We start from the raw sequence: 25,468 nt of genomic DNA, 5'->3' as shown, positions 1-25,468 counted from the left end.
TAGCACATACCCTTTCTGTTCTGAGCTCCTGACAATGAGAAACTCTCATTACCAGTACCTCTCTGCAATCTAGAGCTCATTTTACCCTTTCCTTTCTTATTTTGGAGTCATTAGACTGTCTCTTCCAAAGAAATAGGCAAGCAAGAGGTTGTGAGGCAGCCTAGATTGTCCTTTAGCCTGATACCATAGAGCACTGGATATTTTCAATGCAGATTAAGATAGAAAACACAAGTTTTTGTGTCTTAACCAGTACATCTTGATGGTTGATGCTGTCATTAGCCACTCCTGTCCCATATAAGAACCTCTACAAATTAGCATTTTGGGGTGTTCTATTCCAATCCTATGCCCCCAAGTTTCAGGCAGTTCAGTGTTGTGCTGCTTTGGAATTCACTTCCTGGAGTCTGAGACTGGAGTTTGTTACCATTTCTTTTCTGCCGCTGTGATATAGAACAGTCTAACCAAAATCAACTTAGGGAAAGAAAAGGTTTATTTCAGTCTACAGTGCAGTCCATCACTGAGGGTAGTCAGGGCAGGAAATCAAGCAGGTACTTGAAGGCATGCTTGCTAACACAAAAATGAGAAACAAAACAACAAACAAGAACAATAAGATAAAACATGCCAAAACTAAACAAAAAGCTCACAAAAACAGAAAACATGGCGTGCATTAATACCCTCTACAGTTCATTTTGTGTTGCAGCCAATTTTTATGGGGACTATTCAGACTTTGTTCTATATACCTACATGAGGAATTAGACTGTCTGATACCAACAGGAATACTCATCACACACTGTACCAAACTCATTCCAAAACTGTCACCAATGTGCTAACATCAATTCTGCAAATAACACTCACACACTGACCTAATTTCTTCATTTTCTGCTTAAACTGCTGAGTGTTCTGATTGTCACCCTTCTAATGATCGTAATTGCATAGATCTGTTGATGCTTCTATTCTGTTGATGTTTTGTTTTCATAAGTGGGAAATGAGGTTCAGAGAGGTCATATGAGTTGGCCAAGGTGCTGGGATAAGTTTAGAAATAAATCCAGACTGTGGTTCCAGAGCCCAAGATGCTAATTTTCACCAGTCCTGAAAGATTTTCAGAAAGCAAACAGATCATAGAGGTTCAGTTTTGGATACCACTTTCCCTCTCTTGATTTTGCTATACATTATGTTTCCCCAAATGAAATATTTTGACATATTTCTTTGCCTACAAGATTCTTAACACTGTCAAACGTTCACCCCTGCATTCTTCCAAATATGACTACTGAGTGTAACATCCTAGCAAGGTCTTCCTGCATTCCAATCCCAGCAGGGTGGCCAAGTGACAGTCCCTTGCATACAGCCCCTATGCTGCCTGAACTAGTCTTCCTCTGTATGTTCATCACATAACCTTGTGGGGATTATTTTGCTGGCCTGAAGATGGAAGAGGCCCATAAGGGGCTTCTGCTTCAGGCCTCTCTCCCTAGAGTTTCCTGGTACTGTATCATATATCCTTGGACATCCACTGGGTATTTCAGAGTCAAAGTAGAAATCATTGTTTAGCTGCCAACCAGTTCCCAATCTTGTATCTCCAGCTCATTGATAGGCTCTGCTTTCTATCCTATTTATCAACCACATGAGGTTTTATCACCAGGAATTCTTCTAAGCCCACATCTTGGCATTTTGGTGGTTAGATATTCTCACTGTCCTTGGCTCTTCCCAGGGTAGACCACTAATGTGTCTACTTCACTAGCTTCTCTCACTATGATTGCTTCAACCCATCCATCCCTCCACCGCACCCAGAATAATGTTTCAAACTTCAACGCATGCTCTCTAGTCTGCTGTCTAAAGCATCAATGGCTCATGGTGGGGGGTGGGAGAAATGCACAAGTTCAACTCTTTGGAGAACAGTTTCATGAAGTTCTACCCCCTACACTCACTGTGATTGTCCAGGTCACCTAGTGTCACCCTGACTCCTGTAGATGTATTTGTGAGCTTCATTCCTATTTAATGCTTGTGTTTCTCATGTGACCTTATATTACCTATATAAAGGTCAAACTCTGGTCACCTCTCAGGTAACCCTTTCCTGGCCTCACAATCTGGATGTCCTCTGTGAAGGTCCACTTTATGTTCTCATTCACCACTGTCATCTGTAGTCACACTGTATCTCCTCCACTGGATTACCAGTGTGTATCCTGACTCCTCCTTCTCTCAAACATGCCTTACAGATACTGGGAATTTCCTACAATAGACAAACAAACAAACAAACTGAACGGAATATTCCAGTGAAATTAAAACAGATAAGGGCCAGCACTATCTCTTAATGAGTATATTATCATTCAGAAAATAGACAGAAATGTGAGTATCCAGTATCAGTGGTGTACCAAGGCCTAATACACATGAGGTAACTCTGGAGGACACTGTTCAAAATATCCATGGTCTGTGCCATCAGAGACCACGTTGTTTAGAATGAAAAACTAAATAAAAATAAAAAAGTGAGACAATCAAAAAAACCTTTCATTGGACCAGCTAAAAATACAGGGCATATTATTGGGTTATAGAATGTCAGACTACTGAAACACAAAGTGTTTGAAAATTACTCAAAATCACATGACTCTGTGACAGTACTGTGTCTCAACCTTAGGCAGTCTGTTGTGGAAGTTCATACTCTTAAATAACACTGTCTAACCTGGATGTCATATAAAATGGGCCATACTAAATTGAGATGCTAAATTGTGTGGCATAATTTTTAAAGGGTCATTGAGGTAAGAAAAAAACCAGATGAAATGTGTCACCTTATACCTACCTTATACTAAATACTAAATGATTTCTTATCATAGGCTTACACCTCCCTGCACACACCTTTCTATTTGTGCTGTCTTGAGCAGCTACCCAGTGTGGACACTTGGAAACCTGTTTATAGTTGCTCACACTTAAGTCACCTATTGATTTTGTGTATTAATCATCACTCTTCATGTTTACCTCTTATTTCCCATCCTATGATCATTGTGAAGAAAGGCCCCCACATCTCTTGTCTTGACTCTTGTTTTATCTTCTGTGGCCACTCTCCATTTCCCTTCCTACTTTTTCTTTACACTGCTCTGAGGATCATCCATCTAGAATAAATATCTGTTCATATGGCTTTGGGGGTTTCCCTGTGACCTTTAGGATGGAGACAAAGTTCCTCTGCAATATCATGACATTTGTACTTTACTCACTGCCCACTCATATAAAACAGTTCCGTATACCTGAAATGCTCACAGGCTGGCTTCTCTGTGACTACAATTCAAGCATGGTAGATTCTGGTCTACCTTATCTTCTGTCCCCACTGCCAGCTGTGTGGCCCCACATCTTCCTATCAGACTCTCACTATGGGAGAAAATATAACAATGCTTGGTAACATGGACTCTTGAAGGAAGGCTGCCTGGATACTAATGCCGACCGCCAGCCATGCTACTTACCCACTATGGGAATCTGGGAGAGTTACTTCTTTGAACCTCACATTTCTTATCTGTAAAATAAGAATAATAGTGTCTCATAGGGCTAGTGTGATGATCAATTGAGGTAGTCCATGTGATTTACTTAGGATAGTATCTGATATGTAAGTAATACCCTATTGTTTAAAAAGTAAAGTTCTTTTTAACTTCTTATTTTCACTCTTTATTCTTTGAGCATTAAACTCGATGTATTTTGATCATATTCACCCTTCCTTCCACTCCTCAAACATCCAAAACCCCTTCCCCACCCACCCCACTTTATATTCCCTTTAAAAACAAACACATCAAATATAGTTGATGCTGCTCATATACCCTTGGCTGTGCGGCCTTCTACTGGAGCAGGTTGGTCCCATCAGGGACTACACCCTTAAAGAAAACTGATTTTACTCCCACATGTATCAACTGCCAACAGCTCCTCAGCTAGGGTGTGGACCTTGTGCCCACCATCTCTCTTCATGGTGGGATTCTGACTGGCTTGAGCTTTTGTGGGTCTTGTACATTATATATACCATCTGCTATGCATTCATCCATGCAGCTACCCTGCTATGTTTACTGTTTCCTTCTAGTCTCTACCCCCTCTTACAATCTTACAATCTCTTTGCCCCTCTTCTGCTATGGTCTTACACTAGTATCTGGTACATAAATGATTGCCTTCTATTTAAGTGGTAGCTATTATTATTGCCTCCTCTATAATTTTCTTACCTGGCTTTCATATTAGACCAGGTGGGTTGGATTAGAATCTCATTTGTCTATTTATAGGACTTGGCAGAGACAGGTATATTCATAGACACTCAGGAAGTTTTTTAGATTAATAATTAAATGATGTTTGAGTAAATGATGAATGTGCTGTTGGATGGATGAAGGGCTAAGTGAGTGGATAAATAGATGAATGGGTTGGTTTGTGCCCTGGGTAGATAAATAGAAAGACAAATTGTTAGGTGGGTGGATGGATGGATGGATGGATGGATGGATGGATGGATGGATGGATGGATGGATAAGTTTATGGGCTAGATAGGTGGGTAAATGACCAAATGTGTGGTTACATAGACAAGTTAGCACTGTTAAAATGATATAGAGCAAAGAGAAACTCTACCTGAAGTGTTGTCAGCCAGCTAAAAGGCGATTCTGCAGTATGTGATTTATTAAGTTTGGGATATTGTTTTTTTTTTTTTCCCTTCCTAAGCACAGCTGTCTTTGTGTTCAGGATTTTTGGTTTCAAGCAATCTGTTATCTGCAATCTCACTGTATCCCTGTAAATTCAGACCTTCAGTAAATCTTCTTCAAGGTTTAGAGAATATACACAACACAATATGTAAACTGTGTTGTGGTCACAGAGCAAATACCTATGACTTTGCAGCTTGGTTAGGAAAAGATTATCCATTATTAGAAGACCACTGATTATTGACATTCTAGGAGTTTCTTTGACAAGAGACAGCACTAGCTTTGGTGGCCTCCAAGATTACTCAGAAAAGCTTTTGGGAACAGGCACTCTGTTTAAATGGGAGGAAGGAAACACGTTGTTAGGAGGTGGCCTCAGAAGAGGTGAACCTTGAAAGTTGAGAACAAAAAATTCAGAGGATCAGAATACTAAAGAGAGCTTTCTGCCTAAGAGGAAGTAGCTGCCAATAGAGAAGAAGCCCAGCTCAGGACAGAGCATTCCAACTTCTCCCCAGGTGCACAAAAATTTTTGACCAAGTGAGGAGTGCCCTCTTAGAGCTTGGGTTCCTCAAATAAAAGTAATAGTAACAATATATACTTTTGTAAGGAAGATTTAAGAGCTGAGGCATGGGGCATCATCAGGTCTGGTCCATTTTTGGGGCCCTGTTTTCTTATGTCCTCAAGCAGTGAAGGCTACATGGTGGTAAAGAACATGACCTTTGGAGAGATGATGTCATCAAATCTGGATACTGGTTGTGTCGTCTTCACCTCATTTGCCTCAGTTTACTCTTCTACAAAGTGAAGATGATAGTATCTATCTCTTTGGATAGTTGTAAGGGAATACACAAGCCAATCTATGATAAGGGCATAGGACAGTGTTGGTATCTAGTAAATGCTACCTATATATTTGATTTCATTTTATTATTATTGGTAACTATTTTCACTGTCCCCTAAAGTTTGTACATTGTCCCAGTGATGAAAGAAAGAAGCAGCAATTTTTTTGCTTGTTTTTGAGACAGGGTTTCTCTGTGTAGTTTTGGTGCCTGTCCTGGATCTCACTCTGTAGACCAGGCTGGCTTCGAACTCACAAAAATCTGCCTGACTCTGCCTCCTGAGTGCTGGGATCAAAGACATGTGCCACCACCACACATGGCAGAAGCAGCAATTTTTATATCTGTAGATGAGGTGAGAGATAAAATACCTTTCATCTATCCTTAACATATTCCAAATGTAGATTCATATTGACTAATATTAATTTAAATTAATGTAATTTTTGAAAAATATTATATATTATGTCATATCTTATTTGAATATAATCTAAATAAAGTCATCTAATATAAATTACCATATAGCTATGGTTACTCTTAGGAATAGATAGACACTGCTTCCAATGTTTGAGATGGAGAAATTAGAACATGGAGCTATTTAATTACTTGTTCCAGACCATGCAGCTGTAAATGATAGTACTGGCATGCTCAACTTCTTGTACCTCCATGACCTGAAAGCTATTTGAAATGTCTTTCATGTGTGGCAACAACTTAGTATATGGATGAGAAAGCAGGTTGGGGTGGGGATGGGGAGTCTACTTTTCTAAAATGTCACAGTGAGCAAGTGAAAGAGCTAAAATTAGAACACTAGCCTCTTTTTCTCATTTTGCTGAAAATAGGTAAAATGATTAATCTAGTTCTATTACTGTAACAAAATGCCTGAGACAGGGTAACTTACAAAGAAAATACACCTGTTTCTCATAGTTCTGGGTAAATCCAATGGCATGATGCCAGCATCTGCTTAACTTCTGAGAAGGGCCTTCTTGCTGCAACATCACATGGTGGGAGAGCATCATCCGCTGAACAGACTGAGGATGTCTCCCTCTTCTTACAAAGCCACCAGTTCCATTATGCCCCACCCCACCCCTGCCCTGACCCTGATGTTCTTTTCTGGTTTCAATCATCTCCAGAAGAAGATCTCTGATAGCATCAGATTTTGAATTGGGGGCTCAATTTGCACCATCAGCTTCCAAAGAGATGGTCAAGCCATAGCAAGAGATGTTTGAATTCTGAGCTTTCTGCCTCTAAAAAATAACATTTTCGGCACTGTACCAGCTGTCGGTGAAGCAGAAAGATAATCAGTGGCAACCTGTGTGGCTAGTGAATGGGGATTTGATGACTCACATGAATTTATCCAATTCCTGTCCATCACAGATATGAGTCTTCCCCTTTCATTCTCCGGGGCCATTATTCATTTGGTCTAGGATGCTGAACAATTTTTTGTGGGGAGTGAGTCTTGCTATGCTGTGGTTCATTTTCCCCAGCTCAGCCTACCAAGCAAACACAATTTCTTTCTGTTTTCTTACTACTCAGTTTTCTTCTGGACTTTTAGGGTTGTTGAGTTGGGCTTTGATAGCTTTGGCTACTTCTGACTTGAAAGGTGGAAATCTTGAGCTCTGAATATGTGTTCTCACCTCTGTGGTCTGAATATGTGTTCACACCTCTGTGGTCATAAAGACATGAGTCTTCCTGTGACAAGCAAATGGGATAATAATTACAACTAATCAAATCATTCAAGGAGGAAGGGAACTATTCTTGCTTACTCAGGAGGATATTTGGGGACCTGAATTTCCTAGCAATCTTTCTCAATCCTCAAATGCACCACTTATTGTCAGGGTAGCTAAATCTGATGTGAAATAAAAACATCCCTGTTTATTTTCTTACAACCTAAGATAAATTACGACAAGGGGAATATAATGGACATACATGAAGGTTTGTAAATGCTTAGAAGCCAGGAGCTAGTAGGGACATTAAGAGAAGCCTGAAGGCAGTGATTTTTCAAGCTTCCTATTGAAAGCTTGAATTCTTAGCCATAAGAAATGTTAGACGATATAAAATAGATACAAATTGAGGTGCCCTGGCTTTGATGAGCAGTAGAGGACCAGCAGACCCATTTTCATATCTTCCCTCCCTTTGGCCACTCTGAAGAACTCTTGGCATCCTGGAATACAGTTGGAAAACCATTAGCAGTAGATGAGAATGTAAAGGCAGAGTTTATTCAAGTTAGAATCTGGTGACACTGAGGGTTAGAACTCTTCTAATTTCCTCCTCAGTGGTGTTCTTTCATGATGATGTTAAAGTTTGTCCTGGTCCTACTATGTGACAAACAGCCCCCAAAACCTAATGACATAAAGAATTACTATTTTGTATTCTACCTAGGTCTTCACTTTGGGTAGGGCATAAAGGAAACATGTATCTGCTCTGTGATGCTCAAGGTCTCAGCTAAGATAACTTGTTTGAATTCTAGCTTGGGCTGGAAGAACTGGAAAGTACCTGGTCATTCCTTTCTCTTTGTGTAACCCCAGGGCTTCCATGTGATCTGTCCAGCATGACAACTTTGGGAAAATTGAATTACTTATATGGACACTCAAGCATCCAATAGAGTCCCCAGCAAAAGGGACTACATGGCTTCTTCTTTTCTAAAACCTAGCTTAGAAATCCCAGAACACAATCTTACTACATTTTGCCATCCATGACTCATTACTACGGTCTAGATACATAAGCCTGGAAATGTGGATGACTGGGAAGCTAGCAAGGATGCAGCCTGGTTATTTCCCTGTTTTGGACATGACCTCTTACAAAATAGATGTGGATGTGATCTTCCGTGAAATAGTTAAGATGAAAGGTGCTGCTGTGTCTGTTGTTGCTTGGATCCTAGGAACACTGGAATGTGAAAGTTTGGTAGTCTATTTCTAGGATGCCATAGAAAGCTACCTAAGACCTTCAAAAGTCCATAATTATAAGGAAGTTTGTTTTAGCTGTCCATAAGGAAGAACATTCAGACAGTACAAATGGCCACCAAGAAACTTGGCTTCCTCTGCATGTGGCAGAGACAAGAGTCTCTGTCAGAGGGGAGGTCTCTCACTTCTTCCACCACTAATAGCAGCTGATGTGTAAGAAGCTGCATCTCTTTGAGCTGAGGGTTACTAAAATGATGTGCATTTCTAAGAATCATGATTTCATATAAACCTAATTCTTCTTTGTTTGTCTTTTCTTTTTCCCCCCCTTTTGGACATTTCCTTCATCTGACTGCCCATCAATATATAGAAGAAATGCTTATTCCTACTCCTATTACTTGTAAGTATCGAGCCGGTGTTAACTGCTTTGTGCTCCGTAAGAGAGGCTGTAGCATGCATTTCCTCCTGCACCAACTGGTTGATTGTCTGTTGGCCTCTCCTAGCCACTTCTGTCTAGTCATCTATAGTCCGGAAGTTTTGATTTTGTATGGATGCTTTTCCGTTTGAAAATGCTCTGTCACTGTTCGTGTCCATTCTGTTTCTGTCATCCTGATTTTGCCCTCGTACCTTTGGAGATGTGAGGGGCTCGTTCTCCTTCGTGAGTCTCAGTTTCTAACGAGCAGCACCTCAGTTCCAGAAGGAGGGGAAGGTAAGACAGAATCACAGATCTCAGGAACTTCTGAGTCCCTTTGTGCCTCTTCAGGGAAGGAGTAGTCTTGGGGACTCAAGGGATAGAAAAGAGTCCATTGGCTCTTTCCACTATACCAGGGAGACTACAGGGAGTCATGACTTTATCCAAATCCAGCCTCGAGGATGACAGAAACATCCAAGGTCTTGGCGTTAAGCTGGAATTCCCTGTTTGGCGTTTAACATTACTTATGTCACTTCATCAGTCCGTTTTGTTCACAGTTAATGATGGCTGCCGCCTTTTTACCCTTACTAAATAAAGGTAATTTTGTTACTAAATCAGAGATTTTTCAAAACATGTAGGTAAAGGAGAAAAACTTTATATAATAGATCCTTGCTGATAAAAAGCTGGGAAAACCACTGAAATACTCCCATATTCCGAGTCTGCATCTCTGGATTTAGAGAATGAGGTTCATAGAGAAATCTAAGAGCTTATCACACATTCAGCCTGCATAAAAATAGGAATAGAGCTCAGAATTCCAGGATCTTAGTAAACAGTATTGCCCTCCATTCTAGGTCTTCCCTTACCCTTGGCAAACACAGCCTTGTGAGAAAGCCCTGCCTCTCAATTGCCTTCTACTGAAACCTCCACAAGTGGAGATGGAGCCAGAAAGTGGCTTCCCCACCCATTCTGCTCAGTTAGTACCAAGCTGGGGGCACAGAAGATAATATCATCACCATCGTTCATACGGGGATCAATGTTCTCCACCACTACTACCAAAGGTCCTAAAACATTTACCTCACCTGTTTATTCATTCAGCAAACACACACTGATTATGCACACTACATTCCAGTTAGAGTGTTGGAGAAATAGCAAGGACCTTAAGCCTCACCCTTGTTCTATATGATATGTCACTGTAGAGAAGTCTCTGCAATATTTTGCCATTTAGAGATATGTTGTAGGTAATTTAATTTTTCTCTAGAGCATTGTCTTTCCATACCCAACCTCCAAAAAATACTTGGCCAGAGATGAACCACTTAAGCACCAAAAAGCCTGAACAGACAAGGCACACTTAGTCATCCTGAGTAAGGGAAACTACCAACCCTACTCAGGTACCTTGTGTATACATTAGCTTACTAAGCCCTCATCAAAGTGCAGTTCAATAGGCAAGTCATTCAAAAGTCACTCAGCAATAAATGGAAGGGATAGTGACTTGTACTGGAAAGAGAAACATCTGGGGAAGGGAGAAATGGTTGGGAGTACAGAAGATAAATATGACTATAGATATGTGTAGTCTGAGGAAACTGGTAGAATTCCCAAGTAAAAATGTCCCAGGCAACCTCGGGAATACAGAAGTAGAATTTAGGCAGGAGGGGGATGTTTGGAAGCGTCCTCTGAGGATGACAGAAGAGAATTTGGGGCGAGGCAATTAAGACTAGAGAAAGAGTAGGAGGAAAACAAAAAGTGAAGTGCCAAGTTTCCCAAACTGATCATGAGTAACAACTTCCAGGCTGAGGTTTGGAGGAGAGGTGCGGGATGGCAAAGCAGATAGATGATAGGAGGGAAGAGAAGAAGTCATTAGCGATAGAAGATACTACAGAGGAAGGAGGTAGAAGGTGAGGGGACAGCCTGGTCATTCCAACACCAGGAGTCACTTCTGAGAGTTGTGGGGTAAACGGTGGACACAGAAGAGGCTGAAGATGCTGCAGGTGGGGGAAATCATGCAAAGCAGGGCCTGGAGGCAAGCTGTTCAGAGACACAGATCAACCTGGAAGAAAGAAAGATGGGTCTGGACCACTGGACTGAAAAAAAAGGCATGGAAGTGGGGGGCAGAGAATGTAAAAAAAAAAAATGGGTCAGCAAGATGGCTCAGTAGGATAAAGTCCTCACTCTCAAGTCTGAGAACCCAAGGTTGTTCCCCAGAATCCACAGTGGAAGGAGAGAACCCACTCCTGAAGTTGTACTCTGACTTCTATACGCATGCTATATTGTGCACATATATGCACTCTCTCACATACACATAAATATAACAAAAGTTAAGAAAATATCAGACAAGAATGAAAGACAATGATGGTCTCCAAGCTCCCCAGATATGAAAGCCTTACTCTAAGTACTAGGGTAGATCCTGAGTGGAAGCCTTGAACCCTCCTTACTCAGGGCACAGACGAGCAACCTCAGCAGTAGAAGGGGCTTGTGGCAAATGCAGCATCCAGGACACCAGACCAATGTCCTGAATTAGAACCTGCACCATGACAATGTCCTCTTCTCAATAGTATCCATAATACACTGTAAGAAGCAATGGATAAACCAGGCCCCGTTGTCCTCTCCATAACAAATAAAAGAAAAAAATAATACTCACCTCATAGAAGTCTAGAACACATTCTCTCTAAAATCCCCCAGATCATCCATAAAAACAAAGCCTCTGGCATGGTTTATCTAACCAATCTTTACAATAAAGCCAATGCTAATACACCCAACAAATATTAATGAAGTGCCCACTGTGAGCCAGGCTCCTGTCAAGGTTCTAGGAATTTAGGAGTAAGAACAAAAAAGGAAACAGATTCACTCATGTAGGAATGTTTAGTAGGAGGGAGATAAAATAGCATATATCATAAAAATGGGATGAATAAGAGCTAAGACAAAAATAAATTTAAAAAACACATGATAATATACAGAGTAGGAGAAATAGAGGAACTTTATCCTCAAAGAAAAACAGCCTTCAAGTACCCACCATCATTGCGAGGTTATATACATAAGACCAAATTCCTCAAGCATTTCCTAGAAGGGACTGTAGCCACAAGTTTTCTGTGTCCTGAAGCTGCTCAGTCATAGGTAAACATATTGATGATTATATTAATTACAAACTGTTTGGTCTATGGCTCAGGCTTATTATTAACTAGCTCTTTCATCTTAAACTAACTCATTTCTATTAATCTATGTATCATCACAAGTCTCATGGCTTTACCTGTGTTCCATTACATCTTACTCCCCTGACAGCACTCAGCATCTCCCTGAGTCTGCCTTTCTTCTCTCTGTCTCTTTGTTTAGATTTCCCACCTGGCTCTAACATGCCTTGCCACAGGGCAGAGCAGCTTCTTATTAACCAATGGTAGCAACACATATTCACAGCATACGGAAGGACCACCCCACAGTACTTCTCCTTTTATGTCTAATCAAAAAGGAAGGTTTTCATTTTAACATAATAAAATTACATATAACAAAATAGTTACCAAGCATAAATTACAGTTACAATATCTGGTCTATTTGTATTTGGCAAAATCAAAGAAAATATTCTATCATCTATCCTATTTTTGTGAGTCTAAAGTTTATATCTAATTTATCTTTTATTATAACCAAGGAAAACTATAACTATAACTATTTAGTCTTCAACTCCATCAAAGACCCCAGAAGATATAATATTACCTAAGTAAACTGGAAGTGCATTGTAAGCAACTTCCAAAATTCTAGAAATAACAGAGACATCTGGCTGCCTGGATAGTCATCCAAAGTTTCTCTGCAACATTGGGGCATCTATCTTTAGCTTGCAGGTCTAGAGTCTCTGGCATACTTTTCAGTGAAGCAAGAAATTTGAAGAACTGTTCTGCCTATTGGCAAAGTTCATCAGTCACTTCCTCTATGTACTGCAGAATGTCTGGCAGCTTCTTCTGTGAAGCAGGAACCTGAAGGACCATCTCACCTTGTTTTAGCAAAGTTCAGTCGTCACCTTCCTATGGGTCCTGCATGTCTAGTTCATCAAGAAGTCCAGGCAAGAACAGTTTCTTGCCCAAATGACTAGCCTTTTCCATATTATAAGCAAACTCCATAATGAGTTTCTTTGATGCCCATCATCCTCTTTGAAGTAATTGGTGCTGTCAGGAGCAGATGTGTATCACTGTCCAGAAAAGTCTAAGTTCTTAAAACATTCAAAATGCCATATTCTGTAGGTCTTTGAAGTGTTTGAAGATTATCTATCTATCCGAAATATATCTCTATGTGACCTTGAAAACCTAATTAACATCATTATAAGTTTGATGCTATATATTGACTATTAATTTGTATTTTTTAACTATACATTACATTTTTAAATGAGATAAATAAACATAGTATCTTAAACAAGAGTGGAAATATACATATAGTATAACAAAATTGACCTTAATTTTGTGTCAATAAACCAAAATCCATACCAATGTAAAGTATTTTGAGATTAACAATTGTTTTCTAGATTAGAGTATATTCAATAATCTATATTTTTCCCATAATTTCTATATCATGTTCTCCCTGTTTTTAGAAAGAGATTGACTATGACCATTAACCATTTATATTCAACCCCCTTTAAATGAAAATAAACACTTATAAACAATATTTTGGGAATTTAGGCATAGTTTCCTAGTTGGATGTAGGCTTTCTATTTGAATCCTGTAAGCAATCATAGACAATGTGTGCATGAATGAATGTGGCTGTCTTCCAACAGAAACTACTAATACAGAAACCAAAGTATCAGGCAACTAGGCCGTAGTTTGCCTAATCCTAGACTCCTGAGAGTAGGGGGAGGATGAGATTCACTCTGCTTTTTTGAGTTCCTACTATGTGCAACATCCCACACTTGGTGTTGAACATACAAAGGTAAATTTGGTACACTCGCTACCAACTAACAAAAGATGAAAATGAAAGGAACTTCTAGTTGCCCCCTACTAGTGTCCAGCTCATCTAATGTTTAGAATGAGCCTTGTGAGATATCAATCACTGTGTTGGCTTTATTTAGATGTCAGAACTCAGGCTTGAAAATGTGTTTATAACCCATAGACAAAAAGCAAAGCAATGGGGCCAGAATTTGAACTCAGGGCTACAGAACTCCAAGCTCTATCCATTCTTCTCACCAAGTCCCACTGTTGGAGAGATAGAATATCTAGAGCACGTGCCTTTGTCTAGGATCCAGATTCAAGCCTCTGAAGAGAGTCAGAGCTGAGTCAGTGCACTAGGATACCATCAGAGGTAACCAGGAGCTTGGTGTGAGATTGGTCAAAATTGCTTATTGACCTAGGATAAAGAAGGTGAAAGTTTAAGCAGAACTGGAATTTGGAGACCCAGGGACACAGGAGAATTTAGAATATCACACAAACACACACACACTCTCACACACATATACACACACATGGGGAGGCAAGAATAATGTAAGTTTGAATGTCACACCTAGATCAGAATTCTTGACCTGCCTCTCCTACTGGTTTTCTCCTTAAACAATCATGGGACCAGTGTGATCCTTCATCTTCAAGATGGTGATGTGACAATGACTTCCCAGCATCATGAAAAAGTATATATGCAATATCAAGATATAATCAAAATCAGTAGGCATTTTATAAATGGAAGCTCTTATTCCTTCCATTCTGAGCTGACATAAATGCTCTGTGGGGTTCATGTTTGCCTTCCTATATTAAAGCAATTCTCAGCAACTTTAGCTGTTCACTGTTTGCCTTTGGATAGGATATTAAGAGCTGGCATGTGTCCACAGGTTAATTTACCTCAGAGTATGTGATAGGCATGGTAATTATTCTGAACAGAGGCATTTTAGTCAAGTAAATCTTCTTAAAAAAAAAACACTAAGAATTTACCCACTGTGATGGTCAGGAGAGAGCAGTTACCTGATTACTGAGGTCTTAGACATGTGCTTTGTGCAAGTGTCACAAAGGTGGGAGATGGCCACCTGGCTTGCATGTCTCAGGTACTATGTGGGGCTCCTGGATTTTTCTTAGATATTTTCTGTTCCCACAAAGTTCAGTGAATCCAAGTCCTATATCTTTTTGCAAGGTCTGGATCAAATGCTACCTTCTCCAAAAAGACTTTACTGATTCTCTGAAACACCCCTACACACACACTTCTGTGTACTCCCACTGCACTCTCAGGGGCAAGGGCATATGCATCTTTGTATCAGGGACAGGGGCATATGCATCTTCAGCATGTTTCTGTTTCATGAGGGGTTAACTCTGTGGTCTCTGGTCTCCCTGATACACATAGTGAACCCCCAATAACGGTATGTGGAATGAATGGACAAGATGAAATCAAACAATGTAACAACTAAAGTTAAAATAAAGATGGCATCATTTTATTTTTATTATCACAGAACCTATACTTTCCTTATTTTTCTAACTCCAAGGAAACTTTTGTTCCTATGTTTACATCTGTGTGAGCTAGACACATGACTTCACTTATCTGAGTCTTGGTTTCCTGACAAGTCAAACAGGGTTTTGAAACACATGTCTTACAATGTCTTGTAAAATAGTCAATGGATAAAATGTTTGTAAAATACCTAGCTCTTAGTAGGGCCTTAGCTGAGATATAAGAGGCCAGGTTCTTCTCTGAGATGCCTATTACCATCCATATTCCACCTGTTACAAACCAAGTATTCCTGCCACAATGTATTTAAGGAGGCATTTACAAATGATTATATCAAGAGATGCTCAAAAATCATTTTCTGTAATTCATCAGTCCCTTTGAATAAAGACAAAGAAAAAAATAGGGATAGAAGAAAGCCATTCAAGACAATCAATACCAATTACCCAGAGCTGACAGAAAACATGTTGACAAGTGAACAGCCAGGGCATAATCACAGTCTAAGGCCAAACCACCCCGAAGGAGACTGGTCTCCTCCAAGGCATTATTATATAGGCAAGACAAAGTTGGTACTATCCTTGCTGATTCATAGGCCCTATACCAGATAGGCCTCAGTCCCTATGAAACTGTAGCCTGAAGTCTGGATTATGGGTGAGGAATGTTGACAGTTGAACCCAGGGCCTCACACACACTGGGCAAGGGCATTGCCACTGAGTATCCCCACACTTCCCTATCACTTCTTCTTAATTTTAAGACAGGGTCTTGTTAAGTTGTTAGAGATGCCTTTGCAAATGCAGTCCTCTGGCTCAACCTCAAGAGTAGCTGTAAATCCTTCCTGGCTTAGAGTTTGCATGGTGAAAAAGCATCTGACTTAGTTAGGGTTTCTATGCTATGAAGAGACACCATGACCATGACAACTCTTATGAGGGAAACATTTAATTGCTCACTTACAGTTTCAGAGATTTAGCCCATTATCACCACTATGGGTGGGAGCATGGTGGCATGGAAGCAGATGTGGTGCTGGAGGAGTAGCTGAGCGTTCTACATTTTACAGGCAACAGAAAGTGAACCGAGACACTGGGTAGTATCCTGAACATAGGAAACCTCAAAGCTTGCCCCAAAAGTGGGCACACTTCCTCCAACAAGGCCATACCCATTCCAACAAAGCCACACCTCCTAATAGTGCCACTCCCTATGAGATTATGGGAGCAAATTACATTCATATTACCACATTCTACTCCTGTGCCCCCATAAGCTTATAAGAATATCATAATGCAAAATGCATTTAGTCCAATTTCAAAGGTCCCCATAGTCTATCACAGTCATACAATCTCTTAACTGTAATCCCCTATTAAAAAAAAAAAAAACAGATCACATACTTCCAACAAAAAATGGCGCAGGATATACAGTACCATTACAAAATGTAGGAAAAGAAGCATAATGAGGAAATAGTGAACCAAAGCATGACCAAAAACCAGCTGGGCAAACTCCAAATTCTGTGTCTCCATGTCTGATTCAAAACGCTCTTCAGATCTCCAACTCTGTTCCGCTTTGTTAACTGCAACATACTTCTTTCTCTTGCGCTGAATCCACTTCCTGTTAGCAGCTTTCCTTGGAAGGTATCTCACAGCTCTAGCATTTCTAACATCTTGGGTTCTCCAAGACAATCCAGGCTTCAACTTCACAGCTTCATGTAATGGCTTCTCTAAACCTCCATTTAGGAACACCCTTGATATGTTCCTGCCATCAGTGGCTTTCTTTAGGTGTGGAGGCAAGTTCCAGAACCCATTTCTTCTTTCCTTAACTCTAAAGCCAGAACCATGTGGCCAAAGCTGCCAAGTTCTGCTACATACTGAGGCTAGAACATGGATCCCTCATTCAATTACATCCTCAGCCTTCTGTCTTTCAGTGCCTAAGCTTGGCTGTCCTGTTCCTGAAACTTGCTCTGTAGACCAGGCTGGCCTCAAACTCAGAGATCTGTCAGCCTCTGCCCTCCCAGTGATGGGATTAAAGGTATGCCCCATCATACCTGGCTCTAAACTTTTCTTTAGTTTCTTTCCACAAGATAAAAACTAAGCTGGGTGTGATCTTACCCTGAGGTCACCACTCCTCATATTCCATTTCTTAATCCCTTTATCTCTTTGAACACAGAACTTAGTTCATTCCACTTCCTGGTGCTTTTTTTCTTCTCAAAATTTACTTTTTGTAATTTACCCTGCTTAGGTAGTATAGCAGGAATCTTAAAAGTTCTTATTAATGAAATCAAATCTGAGCCAGGTATTGGGGTGAACACTGGAAGATCAGAGAGACAGAACAAGCCACAGCTAACCTCACCTGGCCAACTTCTCAGCTGATCTTGTTTCCTCAGACTGGAAGCCTCTGTGTCCTCATATCCGAATGGCTCTCAGCTGAACTGCTGCTCAAAAGCTAAAAGCTTAACCAGCCAAATGCTTAACCAGCTAAAAGCTTCTAGTTTCTAGTCCTCACACCTTATATACCTTTTTGCTTTCTGCCATCTGGCATTAAAGGCGTGCGTGAGTCACCATGCTTGGCTGTATCCTTGAACACATGGATTACTACCTCTGGAATGCTAGGATTAAAGGCATGTGTTACCACTGCCTATCCTCTATGTTTAATATTGTGGCTGTTCTGTCTCTGACCCCAGATAAGTTTATTAGAGTGCACAATATTTTGGAGAACACAATACCACCATAATGTAGCTCCTTTTCATTATCAATCTTCAGCAGAGTTACCACTGATAACCACATGACAGAGTCTATAGTAGGCTGTTTTGAGATTTCTTCTGCCAACAGAATTAATCCAAAACTCAATTTAGCCTCAGGCAGACTCCTCAGACAAGGGCAAAAAGCAGCCACTTTCTTTGCCAAACTATCATAAGGTCAGTCTCTAGGCTACATACAATGTTCTTCTTTGGAACCTCCTGATCCCCACAGTTCATCAAATCACAGTCAGCACCACTGACTTCCATGCTCCTACAAGTATGGCCTATTAAGTAGTACTTATAAAGCATTCTACTGCTTTTCTAACCCAAACTCCCAAAGTCCACCTTACTCTAAACAAAAACAAGATCAAGCCTATCACAGCAATACCTCAGTCCCTGGCACCAAACTTCTGTCTTAGTTAGTTCTATTGCTATGAAGAGACACCATAACCACCACAGTAAGTCTTATAAAGGAAACATTTAATTGGGATGGCTCACTTACAGTTTCAGAAGTTTAGTCCATTATCATCATGATGGGGAGCTGGAGGAGTAGCTGTGTGTATTGCATCTTTCTGGCAACAGGAAGTCGACTGAAATGCTGGTGACACACTTCCTCCAAGGCCATACCCACTCCAACCAAGCCACACCTCTTAATAGTGCCACTCCCTTTGAGATTATGGGGACCAATTACATTCAAACTACCACAGCATCTTAGATTAGTATTTTGTGTGATGACTTTGAGAAAACTCTCCTGACATCTTTAGCACTCAGATGGATGTGTCCCTTCCATCGTATTGTACCTTTGTCCCTGCAGTGTTCTTCCTAGAATACCCCCACCTTGTGTGCCTAAAAAGTTCTAATATATTTAATAAGGCACATCATTCTCTTATTGTGGTCTTCTCTAGTTTACACAGATTATATCCATAGACTGAGCTCACATCTTTATGATATCCATCTCTCATCCATTCACATACTAACTCATCAATGAACTTCTTAGGTCATACTATGCTTGGAACAGCTGCATGCCCAACTCCTACTATACAGTAGCTGTTCATTATCCACTTTTCATTACCCTACAACTAGATAAGTAAGCAGAGCAATTCAGACATCCTAATGAGTGAGTATCTATGGTGGATATCCCTTCATGTTTGTTTTATCTCTATTGAGTTATATTATTTCATTCTGTGTAAGTTTGTTAATATCAATTTTTATTTATTTTGACATATGTTGGCTTTCAGATAACCATGGTTTTGTAGTTTTATATTGAATCCAGGCTAGAAACATTGTATTTGAAGTTGCATGTCACAATTATAAATGCATGAAATTAATGAATGCTGTCACAGTGAGATGGATATAAATGCAATGGGCTAGATCATGTGTACAGATAGATTTGGGGAGGTATTGCCATTGAAGGATGCTTTATTGTTTACTCTATTGGATTAGAGGCGAACCATATCAGTCATGAATACCAAACAGAGCCAATCTACAAGTCAGAGAAAATACAAGTGACTATTAGTCAGGGAAAATACAAGTGACTATTTTTCCCCCAAAGATAGGAAAAGATGTTTACTCCATACTTTTAAGTTTACATCTAAACTTAAGCTTCCAAACCAACCAGGTATTAATGATGCCTTGAAGCTTAGAAACATCTGGCTATGATTCTAAGTATTTCTACTTACAAATGCATTTGAATGTCAGAAAGATGGGAAAGGAAAGTGTGTGGGCTGTCTACTGATTGAGAGGAATGACTGGTGTGGGGAGAGAGGATGCTCTAAAACACTGAGTCCCTTTCTAGAAGGAAGAACTTAGTCACCCCTAATAGAGGCTAGTGAACTGCCCTTTTCAGGACATTATGTTTGATGTTGCCTCTCCAGGTGTAGTCAGTAGCTGCATGTAGCATGGATTCTAATTGGTCTTAATAATAAAAACCCAGAGTCAGATATCAGGGTGAAAGCTGAAAGATCAGAGAAGCAGAGCAGCCAGCCACTAGAGAGATTTCTTACCCCTAGGAATCCTCAGACTGAAAGGGACCCAAGCTCCTGTCTCCACCCTCACCTTCTCACTTTCTCTCTCTGCCCAGCCATATCACTTCCTGTTTCCTCCTCCCAAGTGCTGAGATTAAAGGTGTATGCCACCACTGCCTGGCCTCTATGGTTAACTAGTGGCTAGCCCTGCCCTCTGATCCCCAGGCAAGCTTTATTTGTTAGAGCACAAGCAAACTATCACCACAGTAGTCAACATGGGGTTATCAAAGCCACTCTGCCTCCCAAACTTCCCATGGGGTTGCTGCCAAAGCCGTTACTGTGACGATGTCACTGATCAATTTCTTCCACCTTCTGCTTTCTCTGCTATTTTCCTCTAATACAAGTGAAGTCTGTCAATCGCCCCAAGTCTCATCAAAGACCACAATCTGTGACACTCCCATTGACTTGTCTGTAATTTGACCACTAGAGACAAGTGGATTTGAGTATGTTCTGTCTTTCCCTAGAGCATGTTCTCTTCATAGCCTATGAGCACTTTGTGTACCAGCCAACTAGGGTAATTCCTTCATTGCTTGTTGATTAGGTCAACTCTAAAGAACGCTTCCTTGGGCAATCTTCTCCATGGGCATTTGCTCTTTGTGCTGGCATGAAGACCATGGGATCATTCTTATATAGCCCTACCTAAGAGGGTTCCAAGTATATCCCAGACAAGACTATAGCAATACCCTTTTGTTGACACAACTCCATTAAACTGCCATTGTCCAAAGTACTCAGCCATAGTGACACTTAGCAATGTGTCACCAGGGCAGAAGCAGGTTTTCCTCTGAAAATATTAGCTTCAGCATGCATCCTCCAAGTAAAGCTTCTTCTTTGCTAAGATAGGGCCTTAGCAAAGATAGAATTATTGGATGTACACACTGTAAATGCCTTTCTCAGTATTTCAGCAAAGTGCTTTTAATGGAAGAAAGTGCTTTAGTTAAGCCCTGCGATGCTCCTGCTCATGATAATGATTGCATCTTGTTTGTGTGTAATGCTTTATCTCTTCCGAAGTGCTTTCCCACTTATTACCCACTTATCTGTTAGGCTTGGAGGTATTTAGCAAGATATTATTAGATAGATGATGGAGCTGAGCAGTAAAGACCCCTGGGCATTCTGGCTCTGCCGTTTAGAGAACTCTCTTAACTCTTATCTCAGGTTCTGTTTCTCATCTGTAAAATGGGAGTCATAGCACTGACATTTAAAACAGCTTTGGAGGGTTAGGCTTTCATTCATATGCATGTAATGAAGGATTTCTTTCCTTTTTATTTTTTTTTTTTTTTTAGTATTTCATACAGGACTGCTGTGTTTACATCATGTTTACCTCTCCCCTCTTCAACTCATTCCATCTCCCCTTTGTCCCCTCTCAAATTCATGACCTCTTCATTGTTAATTTTGTGTGTGTGTGTGTGTGTGTGTGTGTGTGTGTGTGTGTGTTAACAAATGCAGTTGAGTTCATTAAGTGTTGCTGGAATATATAAATGCTTAGGGCTGACCACTTGAGAATTGGACAATTGATCAAGGACTCATCTCTAAAACGGTTTCTCCCTCCCTCAGCAGCCATAGATTGTCTGTAGCTCTTCATCTAGGGCTTGTCCAAGTTGGCATGGTGACTGGTCTTGTCATTGTATAGGTCTTGTTAGGCAACCATATTGTTGAGATTCCATGAGTGCGGCTTATCTGTCACACAGAGAAGACACTACCAAGCAATTTCTTTGTGTGAATTGCCGAGCTGAGTTCTGAGTAATTAGGGAAGAAAAAGCCCTTCTTTTAAGGAATTCACAGCTTAAAAGGGGCATGGACATTTCAACAAGTAGTTGTAAAATAATGTACTAAATGCATGATTGAGGAGTAAGTACTAAAGTTATAAAGGAAAAGCAGTCATTGGTAGTTGTAAGGAAAGACCTTGTGAGTTAAATGGCCCAACAATGTTCTGGAAATAAAGTATGCATGAGATGTTTCCTTTTTTATTTGTTTAATGTTTTAATTAAAATAGAATTGCATCACTTTCTTCCTTCTCTTTCTCCCTACAGCCTTTCCCAGATAACTGCCCTCTAATCCCTCTCATGCCTCCCCACTGTCAAACTGATATCTTCATTTTCTTTTAGTATTATTATTATTACTACATGCATATGTATGTGTATACGTATGTGTATACACCAATATATGACTATAACCTGCTAAATCTGTTTTTGTTACTTATATGTATATGGTTTCAGGGTTGACCACTTTGTATTAGATAACCATCAATGGGGCTCCTCCCTGGAGAGGCCAATTCTCCTTTTCCCAGCAGTCATTAGTTGCCAGGTAGTTCTTTGTCTAGGGGTGGACCCCCATTAAAGTTTCCCCTTACACATTATCATATCTTTTGATGTTGCCATTAATCCAGTCTTATTTATGTAGCCATTTCTAGGAGAGACTGTTTCACAGCACATTTCCTAGTGTTCTGGCTCTTAAAATTGCTTTTCTCTTTGGCCACACCGTCTTCAAATACATGCACAAAACCCACACTTTTATTTTTCATAGTTGGTTTTGTGGCATCCTTGGGGTAAAAAAAAAGATTTTGCAAGGAAAATAAAAGATAAAGAAATAAGTGGTGAAGAAAGGGAAATAAAAGGGCAGAGAAAAAGTCTGCATCCTACCTTTATTGCTTAGTAACTGTGAATCCCAGAGCCTCAAGGCTTCATTTTCTCATTTGCCAATGGTGTTGATAGTCCTTCCTTGAATCACTGACCTATGTTAAAAGATTAAGTAGCAAAGTACATATACAAGGTGATTATCATTAGAAAATAGTAAATCTGGAGAATCTAGCTATTTTTGGGTGTATCCAAGAGATATATTCAGAGGAACAAAGATGTAGAATTATTATAGATGGTAGTCCTTAACCTTTTTTAAAAAAATTCCCCTCTAAGCAATTTGGACAGGACATTTGTTCCCCTGGCATCTATCTGTGGTGATACCAATAAGAGAGATCCAAAACAAATTAGTGACTCTGACCAGAACTATCAGTTTAGGCAATGTTATTTAATACAAGCAGACTTTGTAGATCACTGGGCAGAATAAAGGACTGCAGTTGACAGTTTCCATTCGACCAGTTCCAAATACAGGTGCTAGGCCTTGTTCTGTATGGTATAGCTGTCAAAACCTTCCATTCAAATGCAAGGCCCCACAATTTAGGAATGTAGGGCCTTCATGTTCTATTATGAAATGTCTAACCAGACACATTGCTAGTTTCCTGAGAGACAGAGCCCAGGGAAGTTGGTGCAAGGGTGGGAGCTTTCGAGAAATGAAGGCAGTCACATAGGAAGGAGACCAAAATCTACAGCCTGTAAACAAGTAACTGAATAATTGAACTCAATGATTTGGTCATTACATAGACATGGTAAGGTCCACTGACTTATTCATACCTGAAAGCAGGGTTGAGGACTCCCTATTTGGAAGAGCTGAAGAATCCGGAATCATTGAAGAAGGAAATTTGGAAGAGGAGATGAAGGCATTACCTAATCATTTAACCAAAAACTCCACATGAGAATTTGCTTCGATAGGGTCAATTAGAAATGACTTTGACTGTGATGATAGAACCTGAGTTTGACAAGCAAAGACTACAGAGGATAGGATATCTGATGGTACTATTTCCTTTTTTAAAAATTACATTTGTTTGTTTGTTTATATGAGTACATATAGGGGAGGGACATGCATGTGTCATGCCATGTATGTAGAAATCAGAGGACAAATTGTATGACTCTCTTTTCACTACATGGGTCTTTTTTTTTTTTTTTTTTTTTGGTTTTTCGAGACAGGGTTTCTCTGTGTAGCTTTGCGCCTTTCCTGGGACTCACTTAGTAGCCCAGGCTGGCCTCGAACTCACAGAGATCCACCTGGCTCTGCCTCCCGAGTGCTGGGATTAAAGGCATGCGCCACCACCGCCCAGCCCACCACATGGGTCTTAAGGATAGAACTCAGGTTGTTGGCTTGGTGGCAGGTGCTTCTGCCCATTGAGCCATCTTGTCGACCCAAGCATTTCCTTTACACATGTTGAGTAGACAACCCTTGTGCTGTTCATAAATGTATAGAAAAAATTTCCCAAGCACATATTTAAATTGTAAATTGTATGTGATTATTTGCTCACATGATTCCTCATCATGGTCTGGGTGCCAATATGAGGAGGAAAGGCCCCTTGGCTATAATTAATTTCCTGAGAAACATTTTTTTCAAATGTATCAATCACCAAAACCCTAAGGAGTCTCATGGTGCTACTGATGAAATCTCCTTTCTAATGAAAAAAAAAAAAAGGAAGGAAGGAAGGAAGGAAGGAAGGAAGGAAGGAAGGAAGGAAGGAAGGCAGGCAGCAAGCAAGCAGAAATAAGGACTGAGCTGCTTTCTAAAGCAACTTTTTATCCCAGTGGATTTGAACCCCTGGTTCATTATAAGAGCCTGGGGAGAGTTGGCTAAGTTGCAGCCACCCACATTGTTAAGCAGGGAGCATGGAAAACATAGTGCCACCAAAACACCATTGTTAGTGGGAGACTTGAATTCTTGTAAAATGTGAAAATCCAATTTTATTAATCCTATAAACCAAATTGAGTCTCAAAACTAAAGAAGGATTGTTTTATTTCAGAAAAGACCTTAATAACAATGTACTTTTAAAGAAATAGAATAAAGCCAAGGGAATCTTTGCAGTTTAGTCTTTCTTTTCCATGCCATTTATCATCTGGGCATCAACAGGATAAGAGAAGATCCTCTAGGGAAGAAAATCTAAGCTCAAATCTTATGGAAATAGGATTCTATGCTATTATAATTTTTCCTTATATTTTCTCTAAACACAAAAACTACCATGAAGGAGTGAGACCTAAGGTATTGTTTTATTTTGTTTGTTTTTAACATGAAATCCATGATGGATACTTTGACAATATCACCATGGGTATGTTTCCCAGCCCGGGGCAAGGGGAAACATGCTCAGTGTATTATACTACTATAATCTCATGTCTCATCATTTAAGAGTGTTAAATAGTGGTTTTGTTTGGACTAGTGGGGAAAAATAATAACCATACTAATAAACAGCACTGTAGTAAAAGGCACATGGTGCAAGCTTGATTCATTTCCTGGATGTTACCACTTCCCTTTCCCCCTCCTCCTTCCTTCAGCCATTCCCTCCCCCTCCCTCCTTCCATCCTTCTATTCTTCCTTTCTTTTTTCCTTTCTTTCTTTCTTTCTTTCTTCCTTCCTTCTTTCCTTCCTTTATTTTGATACAGGGTCTTACTTTGTTGCCCAGGCTGGCTTGGAGCTTTACTGCCGTCTAGTCCGAGCCTGTTTCCTCATCTGTGAATTAGGAATAGCAATCACAAATTAGAGGGTTACAGTGCAGGCTCATCAGGACAGCATAAGATAATGTTATATAGGCACAGAATCTAGGTCCCTATGAAAATATTTTTAAATTAATGGACACCAAAAAGCAAAATTTAAACTTATCAGTAGAGACGCATGTGATATAAATATAAAGCTTGTGTACCTTATTTGATGTTTCAGTCAGTATAAACATGCCCTTCCACTTACAAATGGGTAAAGAAAGTAGAA

At 40.1% G+C, this 25,468-nt stretch overlaps 1 protein-coding gene across 11 annotated transcripts in view; it reads left to right on the top strand.

The window, feature by feature from the left end:
• Window positions 1–25,468, top strand: part of Ptprt (protein tyrosine phosphatase receptor type T) — a 1,105,165-nt gene that overhangs the window by 930,188 nt on the left and 149,509 nt on the right. For 6 of the 11 annotated variants that reach the window (XM_028868605.2, XM_028868604.2, XM_037205582.1 and 3 more), the window contains one exon: window positions 8,729–8,758. The exons of 4 other annotated variants lie outside the window; for them this stretch is intronic. In XM_028868605.2, the coding sequence (XP_028724438.1) occupies window positions 8,729–8,758 (30 nt within the window). The remainder of the gene's footprint in view (window positions 1–8,728; window positions 8,759–25,468) is intronic. One more of the 11 variants, XM_028868595.2, reaches the window with a different exon arrangement.

Source organism: Peromyscus leucopus, chromosome 4 (assembly GCF_004664715.2).
Source record: "Peromyscus leucopus breed LL Stock chromosome 4, UCI_PerLeu_2.1, whole genome shotgun sequence".
Lineage (NCBI taxonomy): Eukaryota > Metazoa > Chordata > Mammalia > Rodentia > Cricetidae > Peromyscus > Peromyscus leucopus.
This window is presented reverse-complemented; position numbering and strand designations above follow the sequence as displayed.